Here is a 21,899-nt window from a genome sequence, read left to right as displayed (position 1 = left end):
CGCATACTTTGAATAAAATATTTGTTATCATTCTCTTGAAATAAATCTGTTTTTTTCTTGAAAAAATACCGGTTTCATATGTATACACCTGGTATATATATATATATATATATATATTTCCTGATTTTCATTTGTATTATACTTGTTTGACGATGATACCGAAAATGTTGTTTGTTTTTACTTATTTCTAAGGGCTTAGGAGATCCTTCTAGAAAGTTACAATTTTTATTTTTTTTTAAGAAAATTTTTAAGCTTTATACTTGATAGGACCCACAGACTCTAATTTTTTTAATTAAAAATAACTAATTTAATAATTACATTTGTTTCATTTATCAATTTTTATCTCATTTATGAGCCGAAAAGTGTTCGACCATTTCAGCCAAGACAAGGCTTGACTTGAGACAAATAAACGTCGTCTTAGCCAAGACAAGGCTCGACTTGAGTCAAGTAAAAGCCGTTTTAACTGCCGTGGCCATAAAAGTAAGACGAAGGCCTATGCCTCGACTCAGTTTTGAGAAGCAGCCAGACATCGATGTTTTAGAGACGAACTCAAGGCATAACCAAGTCGAACTCAAGTCGAAGCATTTTTAATCGGGAGATGTATGCAATGTTCACTCAAGAGATTATCAGTTTTATACGTTTTCTATTATCTAAATTATTTTCTGAAGTATTTTTATTAGCTGAAAGTTCTGACGTATTTAAAAAAAAATGTCATAACAAATATAAATTCTATATACTTTTATGGAATGTTCCATAAAAATAACTCATTTTTTGCTCTTCCAAAAGCTTGAATTACTGAAAATTTCGCAAAACTAGCATAATCGCTGCACAGAAAATCGCCGATCCTCCATTGTACACCGAAATCGGTGTTCAAGTGAGTTGCAACAAATTTGAGCAATACAGGTTCATTCGAAGAATCTAGAGGAAAAGCATCATTTACACATTGTTTTTTCTAATCCAGAGCAACGTGCAGTGTCGTCTGCAAACTATCAGTCACCTGTCAAGATGATTTTTTCGGGCGTTATTTGGGTGAAATAGATGTTGATAAGCAGGTAAGTTATAATAATAATTACATAACTTTTATTTTCCTCCCATTACCAGTGACTATTAGTTTCTTGGAATAAAAATTGTACTTGGCGTGATATAATATACAAATGTTAGGTTAGTCAAAACCTACATGACATTCAAACCACCAAAGCCGGGATGTAAAAACTAAGCCGTGACCGTCTGCATCTTAATTGCTGCCTGTTCGTTCGAAGAAATTTCCTCTAGATTTTCTGTACTTAAAAAAGTGAAGTTAACTGGTGGTTGAAGTGAAAATATCTAATTGAATATGTAGACGGTCATGACTTTTTCTACCCAACCCGGCTTTAGTTTAAATATCGATGGCCATTACTAACCTAACATTTAGTTTGCTGCATTAGGAAGTTATCATTTTATTCTCAGTGACTAGCACACACTGCCAAATGAAAGAAAGTTGAAAATTAGGTAAATATTATTTTCATTAGCTTCCTTATTAACAATTATTTAGTCTCATATCGCAATGCGAATAGATGCTTTGACAGGTGTTCAGGTGGCTGAAAGCGCGGTTCAGCACTCCACAACTCAAACTTGACTTGAAAAATAAAATAGACTTGACACAGAGCAACTCAAAATTAATTCCTTATATAAAGTTACTCGAACTTGCTTCCATATTGCATGGAGCAGTCGATATGTTTATAACATTACATTTTATTTTGAATTTCACCTCGTCACTTTACTCGACCTGAAAACTGCTGATGAAAACTTTGAACAATTATAGAGGCTTCGTACATATACAATCAACATATATACACATTTTATTTTCAGACCAGACTGCATGCAGTTTGTGCACGGGCACTGAACTGTTGCATATGTTTAAAGTGCTGTTTTAATGCTAAGCAAAGTTGGATGAAGAGCTTAAACTGGATTTAGGAAAGACCACTTTCCTGTTTACAAGGCCCTTTAGGCGAAATAATCAAAAACTACAAATCAGGGCTGCTGTACCTGACTGATGGAATATAAAACTTGAACATAGAACATCGAGAAACCCCCTAGGCGAGAGTCTGGGACGTATAACTCGAGAAATTATCGAGTAAAAAGGTATTAGGAATACATGTTTGTATGAACCGAAATACCAAATCCATTATCCATCATCTTTGAAGGTGGACATATATGTATACATGCTCCGGGCGCATAAATAACCACCACTGTGAAAACAAGATTGGAAGGGAAAGCAGACGTACATCGAGGGGGGTTGCGTGAAGCACTGATCTGTAGAATATAGATTGAGTACAATCCCTTTATCATATGAATTGACAAATTAAATTGAATTTCATTCTCTGTCATTTATCATCTTATTCTTTATATTTAAACATTATATTTTACGTCCAGAGTAATAAAATATTCTAGAAGCCAGCCAATACTCTTTGTGATAGATGGGTATACTTTAAGTGCAATTCTTAGCTTTATCTTTTATGTTTTCGTTGTACATTGAAAAATCGTATTTCATTGCATCCTTGATGGAGTGCATTTAAGTGTAATATGTAGCGTCTTGGGCACCCACAAAATAAAGAATAAAACTGAATGAGAGAATATTTTATTAAATAGTTTATTCTCATCTTATAACTTTACGTTCATTATTAAAAATTAGGTCTAACAGAGGTCAATTATTCTCGACTTCTAGAATTGTGAATTTAATAAGTAAATTAATCTTTGCCGGAAATGATATTTTCAGACATCTATCAAAGTTGCATTGTTCTATTTAAAAATATAAGCTCTTACTTCTGGAGAAAATTGTTTTAAACGTGAAATCAATCTCATTTCAGGTTGCATGGCTTCGAGTGGATACACAGACCATTCTTACTATAGCAAAGCAAGTCATCACGAAAAATTACAGGATCGGGGTGACTCACATCGATCACAGAATCTGGTTTCTTCACATTCGCGAAGTTAGAGAATCAGATCGTGGCTGGTACATGTGTCAAATAAATACAGATCCCATGAAGAGTCAAGTCGGTTATCTAGATGTTGTTGGTAAGTACTTTTTAAATCTTTTCGAAGCCGTATTTTATGAAACACTGAGAAAAAAATACATTTTAAAAATACGGATAATTTGGATCTATGCCGAAATTCAAAAGAATAGAAACAATCTAAAAACCGACATACACCATAATTTAGTATTAGTTAACTCAGCAGAATACATTAGTGAAGAAAAATAATAAGTCTTTTGATAAAAATCTATGTGATAGAGGTTCCAAAAATTACAATCAATTTTATAGTAACTGTTCTGCTTCAAATTGTATGGTATTTGATGTTTAACAACAAGATTCACCGAAGCTGTTGTAACAATGATCTAGAATGCAATAGATTTCCATTCGAGAGTATTTTTTCTCAGTGATTTCAGATTTCATTTCAAGTGCTTCCAACGCTGCTCTTTCTGCAAAAGTTTCCATCTATCGTTCTATTTTATCCAATATCTTGCAGCACAAAAGCCTTATCGCAAGCTCAACTCGATAGACATATTGTGAACTTCTGCCCAGTTGATGCATTTGCAGTATTAACAATAAATGTATGGCTCGATTGCTGTGAACAAATCCAGTGATAGTATATGTAAGAGCAAAAGAGTAGAAGATTATATAGAACTTGTGTTTGGAAAAAAACAGAGACAAAGGGCGGCTATGTAGAGCCGTAAATTTCAAAGAGAAAGGACTTTATATCTCGTTCCACCGTTCAATAAATTAAGGGACGTTTCATATCCTCCATTTCCCTCAGATTTTAATAATAGAAGCAGAAAGAAAAGAGCAGCTCCTTTGTATCCAGAAGTTCCTCAAGTTTCATTACTTCTAGTTACAAGTTTTATGGCCACATGGCTGAAAAATATTGAATATTCTATTAAAAAAAGTGGTGTAACGAAATGTCTTGAAAATCTCGCAATCATTTTTGTTGAAAACGTGATTTCATGGACCTCGTAAATACATATCTGGTATTATAATTCAATTTTACTAAATACACCAAACTCTCGCTTTTAGACACCCCGTTCTCCGCCTTCCTAGAACTGCTGGTTCCCGTTGTTTCTCAGGGGATCAGGGTGAGAGCGGTATATATATTCTAATTGGAAACGAGTCAGGCGGCTCTTACTGTTTACGTTTCAATCCCACCGAAATCAGTCCCAGGCTGTTTGAAGGCAACCCCCGACACTGGACTGAAAGCGTGAGTTTGGTGTACAATAAAAGGTTAATTTCTGCTAATTCTTTGATGCCGGTGGGTTGATCATTTGAAGTTTGACTGTACATCAGATATTAGGATTCTAAACATTTATAATGATTTGACAAAATTTTTAAAGATTTCCGATTATGCCTTTGAGTTTTAATTTTTTTAAGTTTCTTGATTTCAAAAGTATTTCAAAATATTGACATTATTATTTTATAATTATTTCAAGTAATTTCAAAAGATTTTGAGGATTCCCAATGAGTTTCAAGGGAACTAAGGAGGCTACAAAGAACGTTCTGGGATTCAAGCGATTTCCAATAATTTCTAATCACAATGTGAAAAATTGTCAAATACTTCATAGACTTTCATAGAATATCTGAGAATTTTAATCAATTTAATAAGATATCAAAGGATTTTAAGAGATTAAAAAAGATTTGAAACGTTTTAAAAATATTTCAGGGCGTTTCACATAACTGTTCAGAACGTTAATGGATTTTAAAGAATTTTTAGACAATTTTAAGTAGTTAAAAAGATTTTAGGAATTTTTAAAGTACTGTTAGTGTTTCAAGTCAGTGTTCGAAGTTTTTAATGTGCTTCAACAAACCTCACGTTGTATTACAAAGTGTCTTAATGTGTGCTATTTCAAAAATAATTTCAGCAAATTTTAATAAATCCTAAGAGATGCCTAATGATCCCGTAGGATCTTCGAAGGATTTTAAAGATTTTCTGAGTGATTAACAATATGTTGAAGGATTTCACAAAATTTAAAGTTATTCCTAAAGAACCTGGGGTTTCCACATTATTTCTGGTAATTTCTGAAGATTTTAGTCAATGTTAGATGATTTCTAAGGATAACAAAATATTTTAAAAGACCTCATTGATTTTCTAATGATTTCAAATGATATAAAAATAGACGGATCCTAAAAAGTGTTGAAGTTTTTGAAAGTGCTTCAAATACTTTTTAGGGATTTTATGCGATTTCACATGCTTTCAAAACTTTATAATTGATTATGACAGATTAAAAACTCGTTGAAAGTTTGTATAGCATATAAAATTATTGAAAGGGATTTTATAAAGTTTCAGAAAAATGTATAGTGTTTCCTGAGCATTTAGAAGATTATAAGGGATTTCAAGAAAATTTGAAATGTGTAAAACGTTACAAAATATATCAAAAGTAGATAAATTTTTATTTATTTAAATGAATACAAGTTTCAAAATAAGTATTTATTTTTATTATTTTCATAGGTTTTGTGACCAGCAAGTCATTACTATCCATTTTATGATATACATATTATATTCTTGACTTATTTAGCACTTTTCAGTGCAATACAACGTACAAGGAAAGAACGTCAATTGTAAACACTAGTTTTAATTTATAATTTTTGTAAATAAAACTTAATGATATAAATATTGATTTTTGAAAGTATAGACATGTACTTTTTGCCTCTTTAGAAAAAATCCACTTTGAAATATTTGCCACATTTGATAAAAATGTTGTTCAGTCGGTTGATAGCTCAGGCAGTAGCCCATCGGCCTTATCGCCGGAAGGTTACGTGTTTAATTCTCGATGTCTGCACCTCACCTTTAATATTTTCTTATTAATTAAAATGTTCATAAATATGATATACTTCAATAATAATTGAAAATTATGCAGATAATAATTTTTCAATGCCTTTTCGCACGGATAAACATACTTTTCCTTACTTTTTTATATCGTTTCACCAATTATATTTGAAACTATAGATATCTATGGGTTCTACGAATATTAGACTATTGTTTCGTTAGGTCATTGTATTTCCGCTATTGTGCGCATTATAGGAGCCTAAATTACATTACAAACTGTAATACGAAATAATGGAGTTTTGAATTCGTAGGAAATGTTTCGACAAATAATAGATGATCTATTCCTCATGAAAACTTGGTTTAAATGAAAAATTGCATTCATAATTTTAAACATAATAGTCACTCACCAAAGAAATATTTTCTTGAAAAGGCGCGAAATTCGAGTAATAACATGTTTAACAAAATTGTATTGAAAAGAACATGATAGACATTTTATTTAAATTAAATAATTTTGTAAGATTATTAAAGGAATATATTTTTATAGACATGTAAATAAATACAAAATAAATAAAAAAGTGAAAAAATGTAGGCAGCAAAAATCGAAGACGCAATCTTCCGGCTATGAAACCGAAGCGCGATGACCTGAGCTACCGGTCGATTAAAAGTTTTTTTTGCTAAAATCTATAATTATGACCTTTGTCGAATATTCCAATGAAGATTTTCTTAAAATTAGTAAAAAGGCGCATATAATTGCTTTGGAAAGTTAATAATCAAGTGGGACGATAATCGTGGGGGCTAAAGCGTAGGCTTTGGACCCACTCGTTCGGCTTGCGGGTTCGATTCCCGCCTCGCACTCTGGAAGAGTCTCGGTGGCCCATGCGGTGAACACTAGCCTAGCAAGGGAGTTGTTCATCTCCGGAGAGTCGTGGGACCGGTACCTCTAGAGAAAAAGGTTTTTTCTCTAAGTACTTAAGGCTGTTGCTCTTGGTGGTTCGGAACCCACCTTAAACTGTAGGTCCCCCTTCCACCACCAAGTAAGTGTGTGGAGGGTGTGTAAAGGAATAGAGAAGGTGTAAGAAAAATGTAAACCCTTAGGGGACACATTAGAAGCTTCCATTCCTAAGTTAATAATCAGGCTTTCATTACAAAAATTATGAACCAAAAATATAATTCAAGCTTGGTGATCTTGGTTGTATTCTATTAAAATGAAGAAAATAAATTCAAGTAATGAAAAGATGTCTCTTATCTTTTAATAGTACAATTATAAGATAATTATCTTGATTTGCGAGCATATTTGCAAAACTATAAGACAAGAATTATGGCATTAAGCCTTTGCACTAATTTGGGGAATATCTCGTCAAAAGGGTTCGCAATTAAATTTTGCTCTTCAAAGGTTTGAGTAGAATTGTGTGGTTAAGGTGATTCAAGTAATATGTCTCGTGAATCAAGCTTAAAAGGATTCTGGACAGGTAGATACATTCGTAAGACTGAAAAAGGGAAGGCAAGTCGAGTTTCTCGAAACAGCGGCACTTCCTCGAGCGTCTCTCGCAGTGTGTAAAACACTGCACCGGTAAAGTAATGCTTGCTTACTTCTGATCCCTAGGACTTCGTGCAAAGCAACGAATGAGAAGACGTGAAATGATTTCGCGAGGGAGATGAAGTTTCGCAAGTAGCCGGTCGGGGGTAGGTCGACATGCTCGTTGAGGTATGAGACTGGTGTTGCCAAGTAGGGATGTGGACCGTGGAAGGAGGGTAGGAAGGTACTAACGGAAACTGGCGGGATTAAATTGCTACAGATGAGCTGGATAAGACTTCCTATAGCTTACCAAATTCATTTCTTCAGTTATGAATTCTGAATACCTTGTAGCTCAGATTTTGCTTCGTTAAATACATACTGAACATCTAACTTGAAAACATGTGCATTTTAGGTTACAGCAAATACAAGGGGCTAACGAATATTGAAAGATGGTGTACACCTGCCATGGAATCCCTTTAGACCACTGAAATCTTTTGAAATATTATGAAATCTCATGAAATCCACATTCTTGCGAAAATCTGTATGAGATTTAATATATATGTGTGTAAAGCAAAGCTACCTAAATGTAACATAAATTAGTGTAGTGAATTTAATATACATGTGTGTTAAAGTTAATATACATGTCAGTATAGAAATGTTTGTGTGAACTCAAATTCGTCGACTGAATTTATATTTATAATGAAACTGCATTGTACGGGTAAAACTTTTTCCTTATTTCGCTCTAAATGATAAAAATTTAAGGCGAATACAGGCACTTGTAGGTTAAGTCTGTTATTTATTTTCTTAATTGAACTTTTCGACCTGAAATCCAATTTTATTTTTGATATGAAGGAAGACGGTATCATGCTTTATTATTTAAAATAAAAAATTACTCCTAAACTCAGTTGAAATTTGTGAAAAATTGAATTATCTGATTTTTATTTTTAACAATTAACATGAATGTATATGAAATTTAACATACACATATAAAATATTATTATTAAATTAAATATAACTGTTGACAGTGAAATTCAAACTTTATCCATCATCTAAAAGTGTTTTAAATTCCTTTGCAACCTTTGAAACCCCATTGTATTTTTTTATTTCGTTAAACTTGGTTTAAAATCTTCCTTGTACTGAATGGAACCCTAGGCAGATGTTCCTGTCCGATTTTCTTTGTTTTCGTATATGTTTTAGTACTCGTAAAACTAAATGACGTTTACTTTTTCTTACGTGCCAAAAATGATTTGAAGGGGCAAAAACCATCCCTGAATAGTCAGGTACCAAACACCCATTTAATTGTTTCACATATAATAACAGAATATTTCACAATCAAACCAACTCGAATAATATCCTCACAATAAGAGATGATAAATATGATTTTATCAATTTGATCAACAACATTTTTGGCATGTAAACTACCCCACTATAATTTTTAATTGCACACAAAATTTACAAACGGGCATGGTTTCAGCTAAAAAAATCGGGAAATATATTACACGCGATAATAAAATAAAGTTTACGCATTTTTAGATTTTCGCGAGAAATTAATTTGTAAGGGGTAACCACTCTTAACTGCATTTTATTATATTTCTGCTAAATAAAGTAAGTTTCGCATGTAAAACAGAGCAGAAAAATTTCTTTTAGAAGCTTTCAACTAAAAAAATGTGGAAAAAATATATATGGCACGCGATAATACAATAAACTTTACGGTTTTTCTGCATTTTGCTGCGAAATCAATTTATCAGGGATATCTGCCCTTAACTGCGTTTAATTATATTTCTGCAAAATGAAGTCAGTTTCGCGTGCAAAACAGTGCAGAAAAATTTCCTCCCGAAAAGGTTTAAATACCTAAATTTCTCAAAATACTTTAGTGGAACAATTTTATGGGTTCCCTAATACGTGTATAAAAACGTAATAAAATGCAGCCTATAAATTAATTTCTAGTGAAAATGTAAAAACCCGGGAACCGTATTTTACTATCTTGTGTGAAATATGTTTTTTTTCTCGATTTTTCATCTTCAATTTACACCTATTTGGTAATTTTCTTGTATAATCGTAACATCTTTTAGGGCAGTTTATCTCCATAAAATGTTTGAATAATGTAAATTTAGAAATTCAGATTTAAAATCATCTTCGTGAGGACATTTTTTTGCTGTGTTTTTCACGCGAAATTTACTTTATTTCGCAAAAAATAAGAAAATGCAGTTAAATTAATTTCTCATGAAAATGCAAAAACAAGTTAATTTTATTTTATTATCGAGTGTCATATAAATAAAATTATTGTGGGGTAGTTTTCCCCCTCAACATTTTTTTGTATGAAATTCACAAAATCACATGTTTCATCTCTTATTGTGAGGACATTGTTCGAGTTGGTTGGATTGTGAAAGATTTTGTTATTACATGTGAAACAACTGAATGGGTGTTTGGTACCACACTATTCGGAGGTCGATTTAACCCCCTAAAAACCATTTTGTGCACGTAAGAAAAAATACGTTTCACTTAGATTTTCGAGTACGACAACATATGTGAGAACAAAGGAAACCGAAAGGGGACACCTACCTAGGGTTCCTTGTAAGGAACCTTTACATCCTATGAAATTCTTTGAAAATTTTCGAAGTTAAATATTATTAAAATTTTTAATTCTATTGAACATTAAAGAAAAAAATACACGCAATTTCTCTTTTAGCTTATTTCTTATATTCTACAATATACATTTTTTCTTAAATGTGAATAATTCGAGTGTGAAACTGTCACTTGAATATAGCTGCATTCTGACTTTCCAGTGCCTCATTTTGGTTTGCAACTCAAAACAACGCTAAACCAGCGTACTTTTGAGGATCAATGTTTTTATGTGCAAAGTAAGTTTCTTGAAAGATTGTATAATATTTTAAATCCCTCACGTCTTCTGAAATACCATGATAACATTGAAATCTTTTAAAACGTCTTGGAATCCCTTGAAATTCCTTAAACCCAATAAAAATAGTTCAAATCACATCAAAGCTCCTATTATCGTTCGCTTTTTACGAATTTTTTGTCTCGTGACCTTTTATATTATGTCAATGTGACAGATTATTAGTATACGAATTAGTGACGTTTAACGCTTTAAATTTGAGTTTATTAATTTTGAAAGTTTTGCATCAGAAAGCATATCATGTCAAAAGTTTTTAGTATACTGAAGTTTTGAAGGTTCACAGTATTTATATTCTTTCGGTTTAAACAACGAAAGAGCTAATGTTTCTTTTTAAACAGAAATTACATTTTTTAGTAACACTAAATAAAAACGCTAAATAAAAAAAGTTTTCTTTTCATGAGTTTTAAGTGTGCAATTAAAATTCAAATGGTTGAATTTTGGAAAGTGTAATTAACCATTTGAAATTTTTTAATTTTTAAAGGATCAAGTCCACTTAAAATAAGTTAAGTTCAAAAGTTTTTAAGCATAGAAAAGTTTCAATACAACCATTTTTGTCAACTAAAATTTTTTTTAGTTTTGAACAAAGCTTCGATTTCTTTGAATTTCAACGTTCCGTTGTAGACATGTTTTATTTTTTAATGTTTCCCAATTTAATTCCATTTCACTTTGAATATTTTTTAATAATTCAATTAGAAAGGTTTTTAATTAAAATTTTTTTACTTTAAAGGGTGAAAATGGCGATGAGTTTATTTTTGCTTTCATAAAAATTTGTCAAATGTTAAGCGCTTTAAATTGGAAACTATTTATATTTAAATGTCTTCTACTTAAAACATTTTTAGATATTTTGAATTATCAAATTTTTGAATATCAAACGCTTTCAATGCAAAATTATTAATTATTATTTTAAAAAAGGTTAAAAACTTAAAACCCTAAAATTTGCTTAATAATTAATTTTGGTAGGAAATAAAAATACAGAGACGTGAAGTGCGTTCCACGTCCGTACACTTGGTGAGCGTTGAAATTCACTAGAATCCGTAGAAATGCACTAAAATACTTTTTAATGCTTTGAAATCCCATAAAACTTAAAATATCTTAAATTTCGGTAACTCCTTTGAAAACCTTTCTAGTATCAAGGTAGCCTTTTAACCTCATTCAATTGATTAAATATACCTTAAATCCCTTAAATTAAATTAAATTATATTCCTTAAATTAAATCCCTTTAAATCTTTTCATTTTTTGATAAAAACTTCAAGTCCTATATCTTAATATCCCTTTTAATGGATGTGATCCCCTACAGCCGTTGAAATACTCAAATACCTTGAAATACCTCAATATCCTTAAGATTGCATAAAACTGTTTAATGATATAATGGTATCTGCGAAGCCCTTTAAAATCGCAAACAAAAATTAAAAGCTTTTTGTTATTCATTGAAAATTGTTTTAATCTTTAGAAATAAATTTAGATTCTGTAAAATAGTTCAAATTGTATACAAACCCATGGTATCCCTTGGAATCCTTTAAAACCCTTATGAATTCCTCGAAATATTTGAAATCTATGGATCTCTATTAAAATTCCATATAATCTTTGGAAGATTTCCAATTGCGAGACTCCGATAGTCCAAAAATTCCTGGAAACCCTTTAAAATCTTGAAATATGGCGCACCATTTAATAATATCTAATTAAATATAAAGTATTTATGCCATTTATTTCCAAATTTACATTTCTACAACCGAAATTATCGATAAAATAGTCTCTTCACCATGTGATCGTTTAGCATGAACTTACGAAGAGGAAGCTGTACTTCACAAGACTACCTCCGGATACTTCGGAACTGCAAAGCTCCGTATATTACTGCTCGAATAACCCCTGAAGTAGATTAGCGAACTAACAGCCTGCCCTTTCACTAGTTTCCGTCGTTAAAGAAACTCCTCAATCTAGCCGGCTGATCCGAGATCGATGAACCGCTCACTATAAAACTTTTTCTTACTGGAATAATTTGTTGGTATCTCTGTCTACTAAGTACCCAAGTTTTCTTGTCTATCAACTGAATTATTTTTTATTTCCGATATATATGTACTCTGTATATTACGAATCGCACGGAATTAAAATGTAATTCAATTGAAAACTGATCACGAAAGTTTCGACTATAATCACGAAAGTTTCAAACGTTTTCCATACATTTTTTATTCTAAAAAACTGAAGAAAGTTTTCTAGAGGGAATATAAAACTGAAACTTGCTTACGATGAGTTTCATTTTAGAATCTTTAGAGTTTAAACGCATTATGAATGTCCTACTCTTCAACTTATTGGCACATTATGTGTAGCAACTTATTTCCATATTATACGCTATGAAGAAAATTTGAACGATCCAATAATCCGATATGTTTTCGCGGAAAAAAAACTGTTAGGTAGATGTTGGACCATTAGGATAAAGTTTCTTTTAGCTATCATCAAGAACTTTTTATTATTTTAAGCCGGGCGGGGATAAAGGCTATATATGGTTAACTGTAAGTAATGAATAATTGTGCTTACTTATAAGCACGCAGTCCTTGGTCACGTTGTTATGGTTCCTTATAAACAATGTTGTTAGAGAAATAATGAAATTTTCTAACTGAATGATCAGACAACGTAGATATTAAATTTAAACTAAACAACTCTTACAGATCGACATTTGATATTGCTCTCCCATTAGAATTACATACTTTTGAACTAAGAAACATACAGAATATCTGATTACAGGTTTTCTATTATTATAATACTGTTGAGACAGTGTGTAAACTTATTTCGACGTCAGATGAGGTTATATGAATAAAAACCTCCTTATTTAAGTGGATTCGAAATTTTATAATCTGTTAACTGATTTGCCGATCATTAATCGGTAAGAAAACCCATTTTTTTCGCTAGAGTTTCAAGTTACTGAAGTATTGCGAGCCATATGACCCGTAGGTCTCAGTGGTACGAGCCTGGCTTTAGTGAGTCACAATATATTTTTATCAGAACGATAAGATCTAATTTGTTTATTTCAGAAACAAAATTAATACTAAAATCTATTAATATGTACCCTGTGTTTAACTTCACGAACGCAATACTTTTTGACACGAAAGTCATGTAAAAAAAAGCCTGGTTCTCGTGGAACTCTTTTCTCAATTGATCGTAAAATGTTAAAATTTACTCCGATAATTGACTTATTCATAAAGGTTTTAGTCTTGATGAATAAGAAGGCGATAAGCACCTCATTATTTTAAATAGACAGGGTAAATCTAGGGTGTAACTTGAGATTGCGAGTATTTCGAAATATTAGAGACAAAAATAATTTTGCCAGTGAGAAGCCGGGGATAAGAGTAGAAGGAGAAGAGGTTAGCAAGAGCTTCTCTGGTCGTGTAATGAATAACAAGAGCATAAGATGCCAGTATACTACTACTGAAGGACCTCCTTGAGTTGAGATAAAAGCGTTTCGTTTTCAGGACTCTTATCGCAATTCAATCTCTTTGTAGTTAATGAAGTATCTCTGTTTCCAAATCCCTCAACATGTTCCTTTGAATATCACTTTATTTTTTTTGAGAAACTTTACTTAGCTTCCAGGTAAACAATTTTAATGATTCATGTTGATAGAAACAAGACCAAAAAGAAGAAAGGATCAGTGAAATTGCACAAACGGCACAAATAAAGTAATGTTTACAATCAATTATGTTCTAATCTTCTTAGTATAAATTTTTGAAATCTTACTTCATTTTGATCCGTTGTCTCAGTCGTAATTTTCTTTAATTAATTTTTCGAATACTGAGAGAAATCTAAAAACTTGTAGTATTAATATTTTATGAAGTAATTCTTTCTCCCCTGACTTATATAAATATATCTTATATTTTTTAAGTCAGAAAATATCGGGTGTTTCGAAATTCTTCACATCATATTTAAAGATTCAATTTACGAGCAAGCTAATTCAAAGCCAGCAGTATATATTCTAATATATCTGTAATTAAAAAGACTTAAAAAGACTTTAAAAGATTTTTCTTTAATATCTAATGCAGCAAGCCTGCTTATAGCCGATGTTAACATCCACTGGACTAGAAATCGAACCTTTCGATTTCTATCAAAGACTTATATGGTCCAGGTATTTATATGTCTTCTGGTAAAGTGATGTGCCTGATTAAAGTGCTGAATCTTATCCTGTTGCTTTTCATCTCTTTACTTTAAATTATACTCGCACCGAAAGTAATCATCACAGCAGATTGATTTATGTTTAAGGCCTCTCACGTTACAAAATAAAAAGGTCTTTTCATCGGTCAAAGATTTTACAAAACAATTGCCAGTGTTCCACCTCTTTAATGTTCTTCTCGATCTCTTTTTGCAGCTTGGTCCGGATGCCGTCTCTATTCGTTTTTTGCACCCCTTTAACTAGCGAAGCTCTGTAGTCCGATAACAAAGTAGCATCAGAGCATAAGCAGCGAAATATTTGAGAAAGAAAATTGTCCACCTCTGTCGTCACAGAAGAAGACCGTCTTCCTCGTTATCCTTCACTGTCATGTTGGAGAATGTGATCCCTTGAACATTCAGAAGGTAGATAAAAAGTCGTGATGACGAGGAAGCAGAAGAGAGATAAAATTCGTGAGCGTACAGTCTCGTTATATACGCATGGAGTGATTTTTATTATACCTGTCAGTCCAGAAAGGATCTTACGAACCATGGTTGACTCACCCTTTACTTGCCAATAAATTCCATTGTTTTGTGAATTATTATTCTATCTAAAATTTCGTTGAAAATTTTATTTACATTAAGAAGACAATCCGTAAAGCTCATTTGAGAAATTACATACATTTATTTAATCAGATATTTTCTTTACATAATCGGAAACTTTTGATTAGAGTGATATCATACGAATTCTTAGTGCACGAATTACTTTATATAAATACGTAATTATTTATTCCTTTAAATAATTAAATTCCTCAAACAATAGAGGTGTTTGTTTTCTTTAGTATAAAGTTTTATTAATTTCTTAATTTAACATCATTATTTAAGTATAAAGATCGTTTTACAAATTACAGGATCGAATCTTTGAATGCAAGAAATGATCTTCTGTGTTCTTTAGGTGTATATCTTTCAGTAGAAATAATATGTAGAATTTTTAAGAGGTTTATTTGGAATAGAGAAAGGGTCTAGATTACTATTCTATTCATTCTCGCAATCAACTTCATATCATTGTATAGAGCTGCAGTCTACAATTGAGTATAATTGTCTAATATGATACATTGCTAAATGAACTATAGAACTCACTTCCAATGTTAAACGGAAACAGCATATAAATGAAGCTTCGAAGTTGTAATGTTATCTGATATCCCATAATTTATAGGTTAAAAAGCCTTGGTGATGCAACACAATTAAAAGACGAAGCTTCCATAGACGTTTGTAAAACATGTGGTCAAATTATAAATCTATACTAAAGGAACAACCCTCAATCTCTGGTTTCTTAATGACATGAACTAATTAAAGCAAACGTTAATCCACGCTATCTATTCTTCGAAAAGACTTACCACAGATTAAGGGAATTCAGTTTCGACTTAACTGAAGTAAATACATAACGAATAGATTATCATTTATTCGTTTCTGTAACTAGACTTTTGCAATTTATGATTCTTTACATAACTTGTTATAAAAATGTCAATTTTAATAGCATCTTCAATTTTTCAAATAAATAGTATTATCAGAAATTTGTAGGAAAGATAGTAAAAAGATAATAGCATTTTAATCAATATGAATTTCTTCACTATTCACACCTCGCAGAGGCGAAACGTCCGAATAATTCAGAGAGATTTGGTGGTGCTAATAGGTTAAAACATAATTCAAGCTAGCTTTCTTTTCTAATGGAAACCTACCACAAGTCCCTTAAAATTTTAAAGAATTTATTCTTTGGTGAATAATCACTTCATTATCATTTGTATAGAAAGTGTGACTTTATTTATAAAAGATTTTTTATGGGCAATTATCCACTAAAACGTTACTTTAGTCCCTCGCCGTAGTACATTTAAAAAATTCAATTATTCTAAAGCTTGGGTTTATTTAATCCTGTATTTTATTCTTGTTAAGCTCATTATTTCTACTTATTCTGAAAATATATTCAATTACTGCGTGAAAATTATTAATGTGGTAAATATTATGGAAACAATGGTTAAACCTATTGTGCATAAATTGAATATATTAAACTGATAACCGATTGTTAACTGCAAATAATATACTGGATAAAACTAAGCTTATGGAAAATTATCAATGAAATAAGCAAGAATATCAACGTATAAAAACAATATTAAGCAAAGATACACACACACACGCACACTATTATATGATTTCCCACCACGGAAACATGTTAATCATGATGGACTTGTGAGTTCGTGCGTTACCAATCTGTTAACACAGAAGTGAGTATAAATCCGCAGGTGGATGAATCTATCCATTGTAGTTACGTTTTAATCATCTGTTTTAATCGCAAACCACCGCGTGCCACTGAGGTTTCTGTGACTCGGAAACAAATGGACTGAGTTTATTTGTAAATTCAATTTGTCGTCCGATGCACCAAAAAGAAAGACCACAGGCATGGTACAAGCATGCCTCTGCGACCCCTGGTATCCAAGCAGAAATACATATCTATCGTATTGCTTGTATTCGCAAAATGAACCCGATTGAACTTCAATATTTCATCAAACCGCCGCGATGGTGTAAAATGAAAAACCGGAGAGTAATTATTAACTTGCAAAATGCAAATTCAAAATTGAATATTTAAATTAAATTTTTCCTTTTTCCGATAGTTACTATAAATATAGGAGTATCGAACATAGTCTTATCGGCCCTAAAATAAATTTATTAAATTGGCAAAGTTCTAACATAAAATATTTTCTGCTTGCTCAAAACTTGCGAATGTCTAATTTTAATTTTATTATTTTTGAGCCGTATACAGAACAAGTAGAGTACTTTTTTATAGCCCGAAATTGTTAAAAAAATTAAAACTTATAATATTTTTAAATAGTTAAAAAAAAGTTTTCTTCTAATCAAAACTGATTTATTATTACATACTTTACCTATTGTATGAAATGACACACATTTTGGAGACTCCGTAGCGGCCAAGTGACTTTTACAAATTCTGCTTCAGACCGCAGGATTTAGGTGTACATAGAATCCTTTATTCACATCCTTCGACATTTCGAAAACTATAAGTCTTCCTCATCAGGATAGAGTCGTTTATATAAAAGTTCCTCATATCGTGTCAAGTATTTATGAATATGCATCCTTAATTCTCCTTTTCTAAATTGTTCTTTGAGTTATCTTCATTTCAGATTAATAAATTAAATGAATTCTATTGTGTATTTAAAAAAAAACATTAGAGTATTATACAGATTTAAGAGGAGTAGTTAATTTTAAAAGCTACATTTTGGTAGGTTGGAAACGAAACTATGTTTCGCTCCATTTTCCACACGAGAAAAAGAGGAAGTTTCTCGTTTGAAAAATTGAGTAAAACGTAGTTTTGTTTCTATCCTACCGAAATGTAGCTTTTAAAATTAACTACTGCTTTTAAATTTGTATAATAATCTAATATTTTTTTTAAATACACAAAAAAATTTCTTCAATTTATTAATGTGCAATTCAGATAAATCAAAGAACAATTTAGAAAAGGAGAATTGAGGATGCATATACATAAACACTCGATATGATTTAAGGAACTTTTATATACACGACTCTATCCTGAAGAGGAAAACTCATAGTTTTCGAATCGTCCAAAAATATTAATAAAGGATTCTTTAAATAACCTAAAGACTACGGTCTGAAGCATGTCATTTTTAATATCTCATTCATTGTTTTAATTATTAATTATTACAACACTCAGACAAATAACATCGCTTACCAACATCTTTCATATCTTGAAAACTTTTAGGTAATCCTGATGAGAAAACCATAACTTTTCTACATTATCCAAAAACAGATTTAGAACAAACAAATTTTTTATGATTTGATGTTTGGTGTTTGATGAATTGATAGATTTTATCAACAAAAATTCACAAGTTCCTGGTAGAAAATATTAAAATATTGCACTTTTTTCTGATAAAATTGTTTATCCATTATATTTATTCCAAGATATATTAATTTTAGGTGGGCATACTACTGATGCGACGCTTTTTAAACCTTTAATTCAATCCAAAGAATATCAGAAATCAGTAGACCTACTAAATTCTGATATTTCTGGGATACACGGCCATGATGTCAGTTTCCCATTATTGGATTTAGCCAATTATCTATTTATGTACAAGCCTCCGACACTAAAATATTCTGAGAGTATGAATCAGCACTGAGATTATGTGAGTGAAAACAGGTTAAGCCTGCTTATTCGACACTCAATAAAAGGGGTAAAAGGCTATAAGAATTTCTAGGACGTCATTTATGGCAAAGAAGGTCATTACGTCGTTTGCTACAAATATAGTTGGGTTTTCCGATAGCTTTAACTCCTCGTTCATTGGTACTAGATTCCTCTCTCTTCTAAATTGTTTTTCTCGGCTTTCTCCCTCTTTTCGTTTTCCAGGAAGTAAACGCATCCCTTGCGTGTAATGTCTTATATACGCATTTATTAGAAAGCTTGACGACTTTTTCGGCCCTACGCTACGGCCGGAACTCTATTTGCGGTTCAGTACCCAAAAGGGCGATGCTGAATTGGCGCGTTGGCAAGTCTGGAATCCAGTCGAAGTCCCCATTCTTTCAACCCCCTTAACTACTTCCCCCCCTGCCAATGACTGTCAGTCCAAAACGAAGCTGACTTTATGTCTACAGAATGCCCATCTATCTTAACTCGTTTCTCTTATCTGATTTAATCTGACCAATTCACATTCACGCAAATCATCCCCTTTTTATTTACTTAAAAAAATACTCTAGAGTTCAGGTACCTATGCAATAATAGCAGTTTCAAACAAAAAAGAGAATGAATTGTGCTCCTGTTTGAGCAATATAAGCGCTGATAAATTTATTTTTCGTGTCCATCTTGCTGGCCTTATATTCGAAAATTTAACAAACAATTTTGTTACGAAACATAAATAATAACAATAAAACAATCAGAGCATCAGTGCCCTATTTTAAATTAAAATGTATCCAGTTTATCTTATTTTTTTAAATTAAGATGCCTTCTTTCCAGACAAACGAGCACCTCTATGTCTTATAATTTCCCAAAATTACATGACTAATTCGGCATATTAAACTCTTTCGAAACGGCGCCAAACACTTACTTTAATTCCGATTAAATTTATAATGTCTCATAGTAAAAAGCCTTTAAGTAGCTCTTGTTCCAAAAATCAGGCCTCTGAAAAAAAGCTTTTATATGATTTTAAGAATTAAAACAATATTACTAGTTACTGTCAATGTCAATACAAATTTTAATAAAATTATTTTTACCGGAGAAATTTTAAAACTAAAAGAAAAAAATTATTATAACAAAGTTTTTTTTGAAACTTAGTTTGTTCTTTCTATAGCTGTTAACGAAATTTTGAAAAATAAAGACAATTTTAACAGATATATGCTTATTTTCTCGCGTAAAACATTCTCTACAACTCTGCTGTTTAAATTTTGAAAGTAAATTTTTCTATAAGTAAAATATTCAAAATAATTATTTGTAAAGAAAGTATTAAAAAACCATATATAAATAATAAGACATGATTACTTCAAATCAAATCGTTTATAAGAAATTGGTGAAAAATTACAGTAAAAAAATGAAATTACAGAAACTGTTAATAAAATTATTATTTTTCGCATGTTTTAAAGTGTTTTTTTTTTACATAAAGTAATGTGTTTTCTTTCATAAGAATTTACTGATAATTTCATTGTAATTCCTAATGTCATAGAATACTTTTTTCAGGAATATGATTTTTGGTTTGAGAATTAACTTAAAGAAAAATTATTACCTCTTTATTAGTACAGATAAAAACATTTCTGTGGCGAAATGCTGTCACAGGCTTATACTGCCCAATATGTCGAAGGCATTTTTGGTTAGAGTTGGATTTTTATTTGATCATTTTGCACCGGGCTCTCCCGGTATAAATCATCAGTCACGGACGCATTTTTATAATGCAATCAAGTGATCTGATGAGAGCAGTCTGCTCAGACATATTGGACAAAGCCTGGTTGTTATCCCATCATTGACGGACTGGGTTGCAGTCAAGTACACGATGGGGGGACCTACAGCTTAAGGTGGCTTCCGAACCACCAGAACCTCGGTAAAGGTACATTGAAAAATTTCCAGAGGTACCGGCTCAGGGATCGAACCCCGGACCTCTGCGCTGAAGTCCGGGGGTCTAACCAACTGAGCCACCGAGGCTCACTGAGCCACATATTATTATTATTATTATTATTATTATTATTATTATTATACGATTAAGCCATTTCCCTTTCGGGGTAGCGTGACTCACTCGGTGTAGAAAGGAGGAATGTGAGGAAGGGATATCGAATTTTTAGATTGATCAAGAATTCTCGTGTTATTTATTTAAATAACACGTTTGTTCGGCAACACTGCCCGACCCAAGTTTCTGATCATTCTCTCTAGCAATCAACCCAAGTGAAGATCCTCACAAAGTCGTCATGTGAGGTCCTCGCTTGGGTCCATTAGTATCCAAAGTCTTTTGTATCAGACGGCATTCACTCTACTGACACTCTTTTTATCAACTATTTTCTGTTATACTTTTCTGCCCTGGCATAATTCTCTAGCTTCTTGTACGTCCATGTATTTTTTCGTGCAGGCTCTCATGTTTCCGCGGCTTCTTGTGTCTCTTCTAATTAGGGTCTCATTCACACATTCTAACCATTCTTGGCGCGGTCTGCCTCTGGGCACACTGCCATTTACTTTGCCTTGATACACTTGTTTCGTTAGTGATTCATTTGGCATTCTCTCAGCATGCCTGAATTATCTTTTCCGATTTCTTTTCAATGTGTCTATTAGCGTCTCTTCTGTACCACATTCTTTGAGAATTATCTCGTTACTCACTTTATCCATCAGAATTTTCCCGCATATTATGCGCTGAAATCTCACATCAATAGCATTAATTTTACTCTTATCTTCTTCTCGATAAGTCCATGTCTCGCTCCCGTATAGTACAGTCGGTACAAATACAAAATTATGTATTGCTATTTTAGCTTTATTTGATATATTTTTACTTCTGGTAAGGGACCAATAACCTTCTGCCAATAACCTTCTTACCTTCGTTTATGTGTTTATCTGATTCCTCATCTATCTCCCCGTCCCTAGTAAATAAGCTACCAAGGTATACGAACTTATCAACTTGTTTAATTATCTCATCATTTAATACAATATTGCATAGTAATTTCTTGCTCTTTCCTTCGAACATCATAGTTTTTGTTTTATTGGCGTTAATTTTGAGGCCCATGCTCTTCATGTTGGCATTCAGTTTATTTAACATTCTTTGCAAATCTTCGATTGACTCTGCCATAACAACCTAATCATCTGCGAATGCTAACCCACGTACCCTTACGGTTTTGAGATCCACACTTTCACGTCAAAAAGAGCCATTCTTAAACAATTGTCGATAAATAATATAAATAACCTTGAAGAGATAACACATCCTTGTCTAACTCCTTGAATAATATCGAAACAGTCACTTAATTTCTTATTTACCCCTACACTATCTTTTCTACCCATAT

At 31.9% G+C, this 21,899-nt stretch overlaps 1 protein-coding gene across 2 annotated transcripts in view; it reads left to right on the top strand.

Moving 5' to 3' along the window:
- Window positions 1–21,899, top strand: part of LOC117178909 (limbic system-associated membrane protein-like) — a 253,765-nt gene that overhangs the window by 212,322 nt on the left and 19,544 nt on the right. For both annotated transcript variants that reach the window (XM_033370451.1, XM_033370450.1), the window contains exon 3: window positions 2,847–3,054. In XM_033370451.1, the coding sequence (XP_033226342.1) occupies window positions 2,847–3,054 (208 nt within the window). The remainder of the gene's footprint in view (window positions 1–2,846; window positions 3,055–21,899) is intronic.

The sequence above is a fragment of the Belonocnema kinseyi genome, chromosome 8, assembly GCF_010883055.1.
Source record: "Belonocnema kinseyi isolate 2016_QV_RU_SX_M_011 chromosome 8, B_treatae_v1, whole genome shotgun sequence".
NCBI classification, from domain to species: Eukaryota; Metazoa; Arthropoda; class Insecta; order Hymenoptera; family Cynipidae; genus Belonocnema; species Belonocnema kinseyi.
This window is presented reverse-complemented; position numbering and strand designations above follow the sequence as displayed.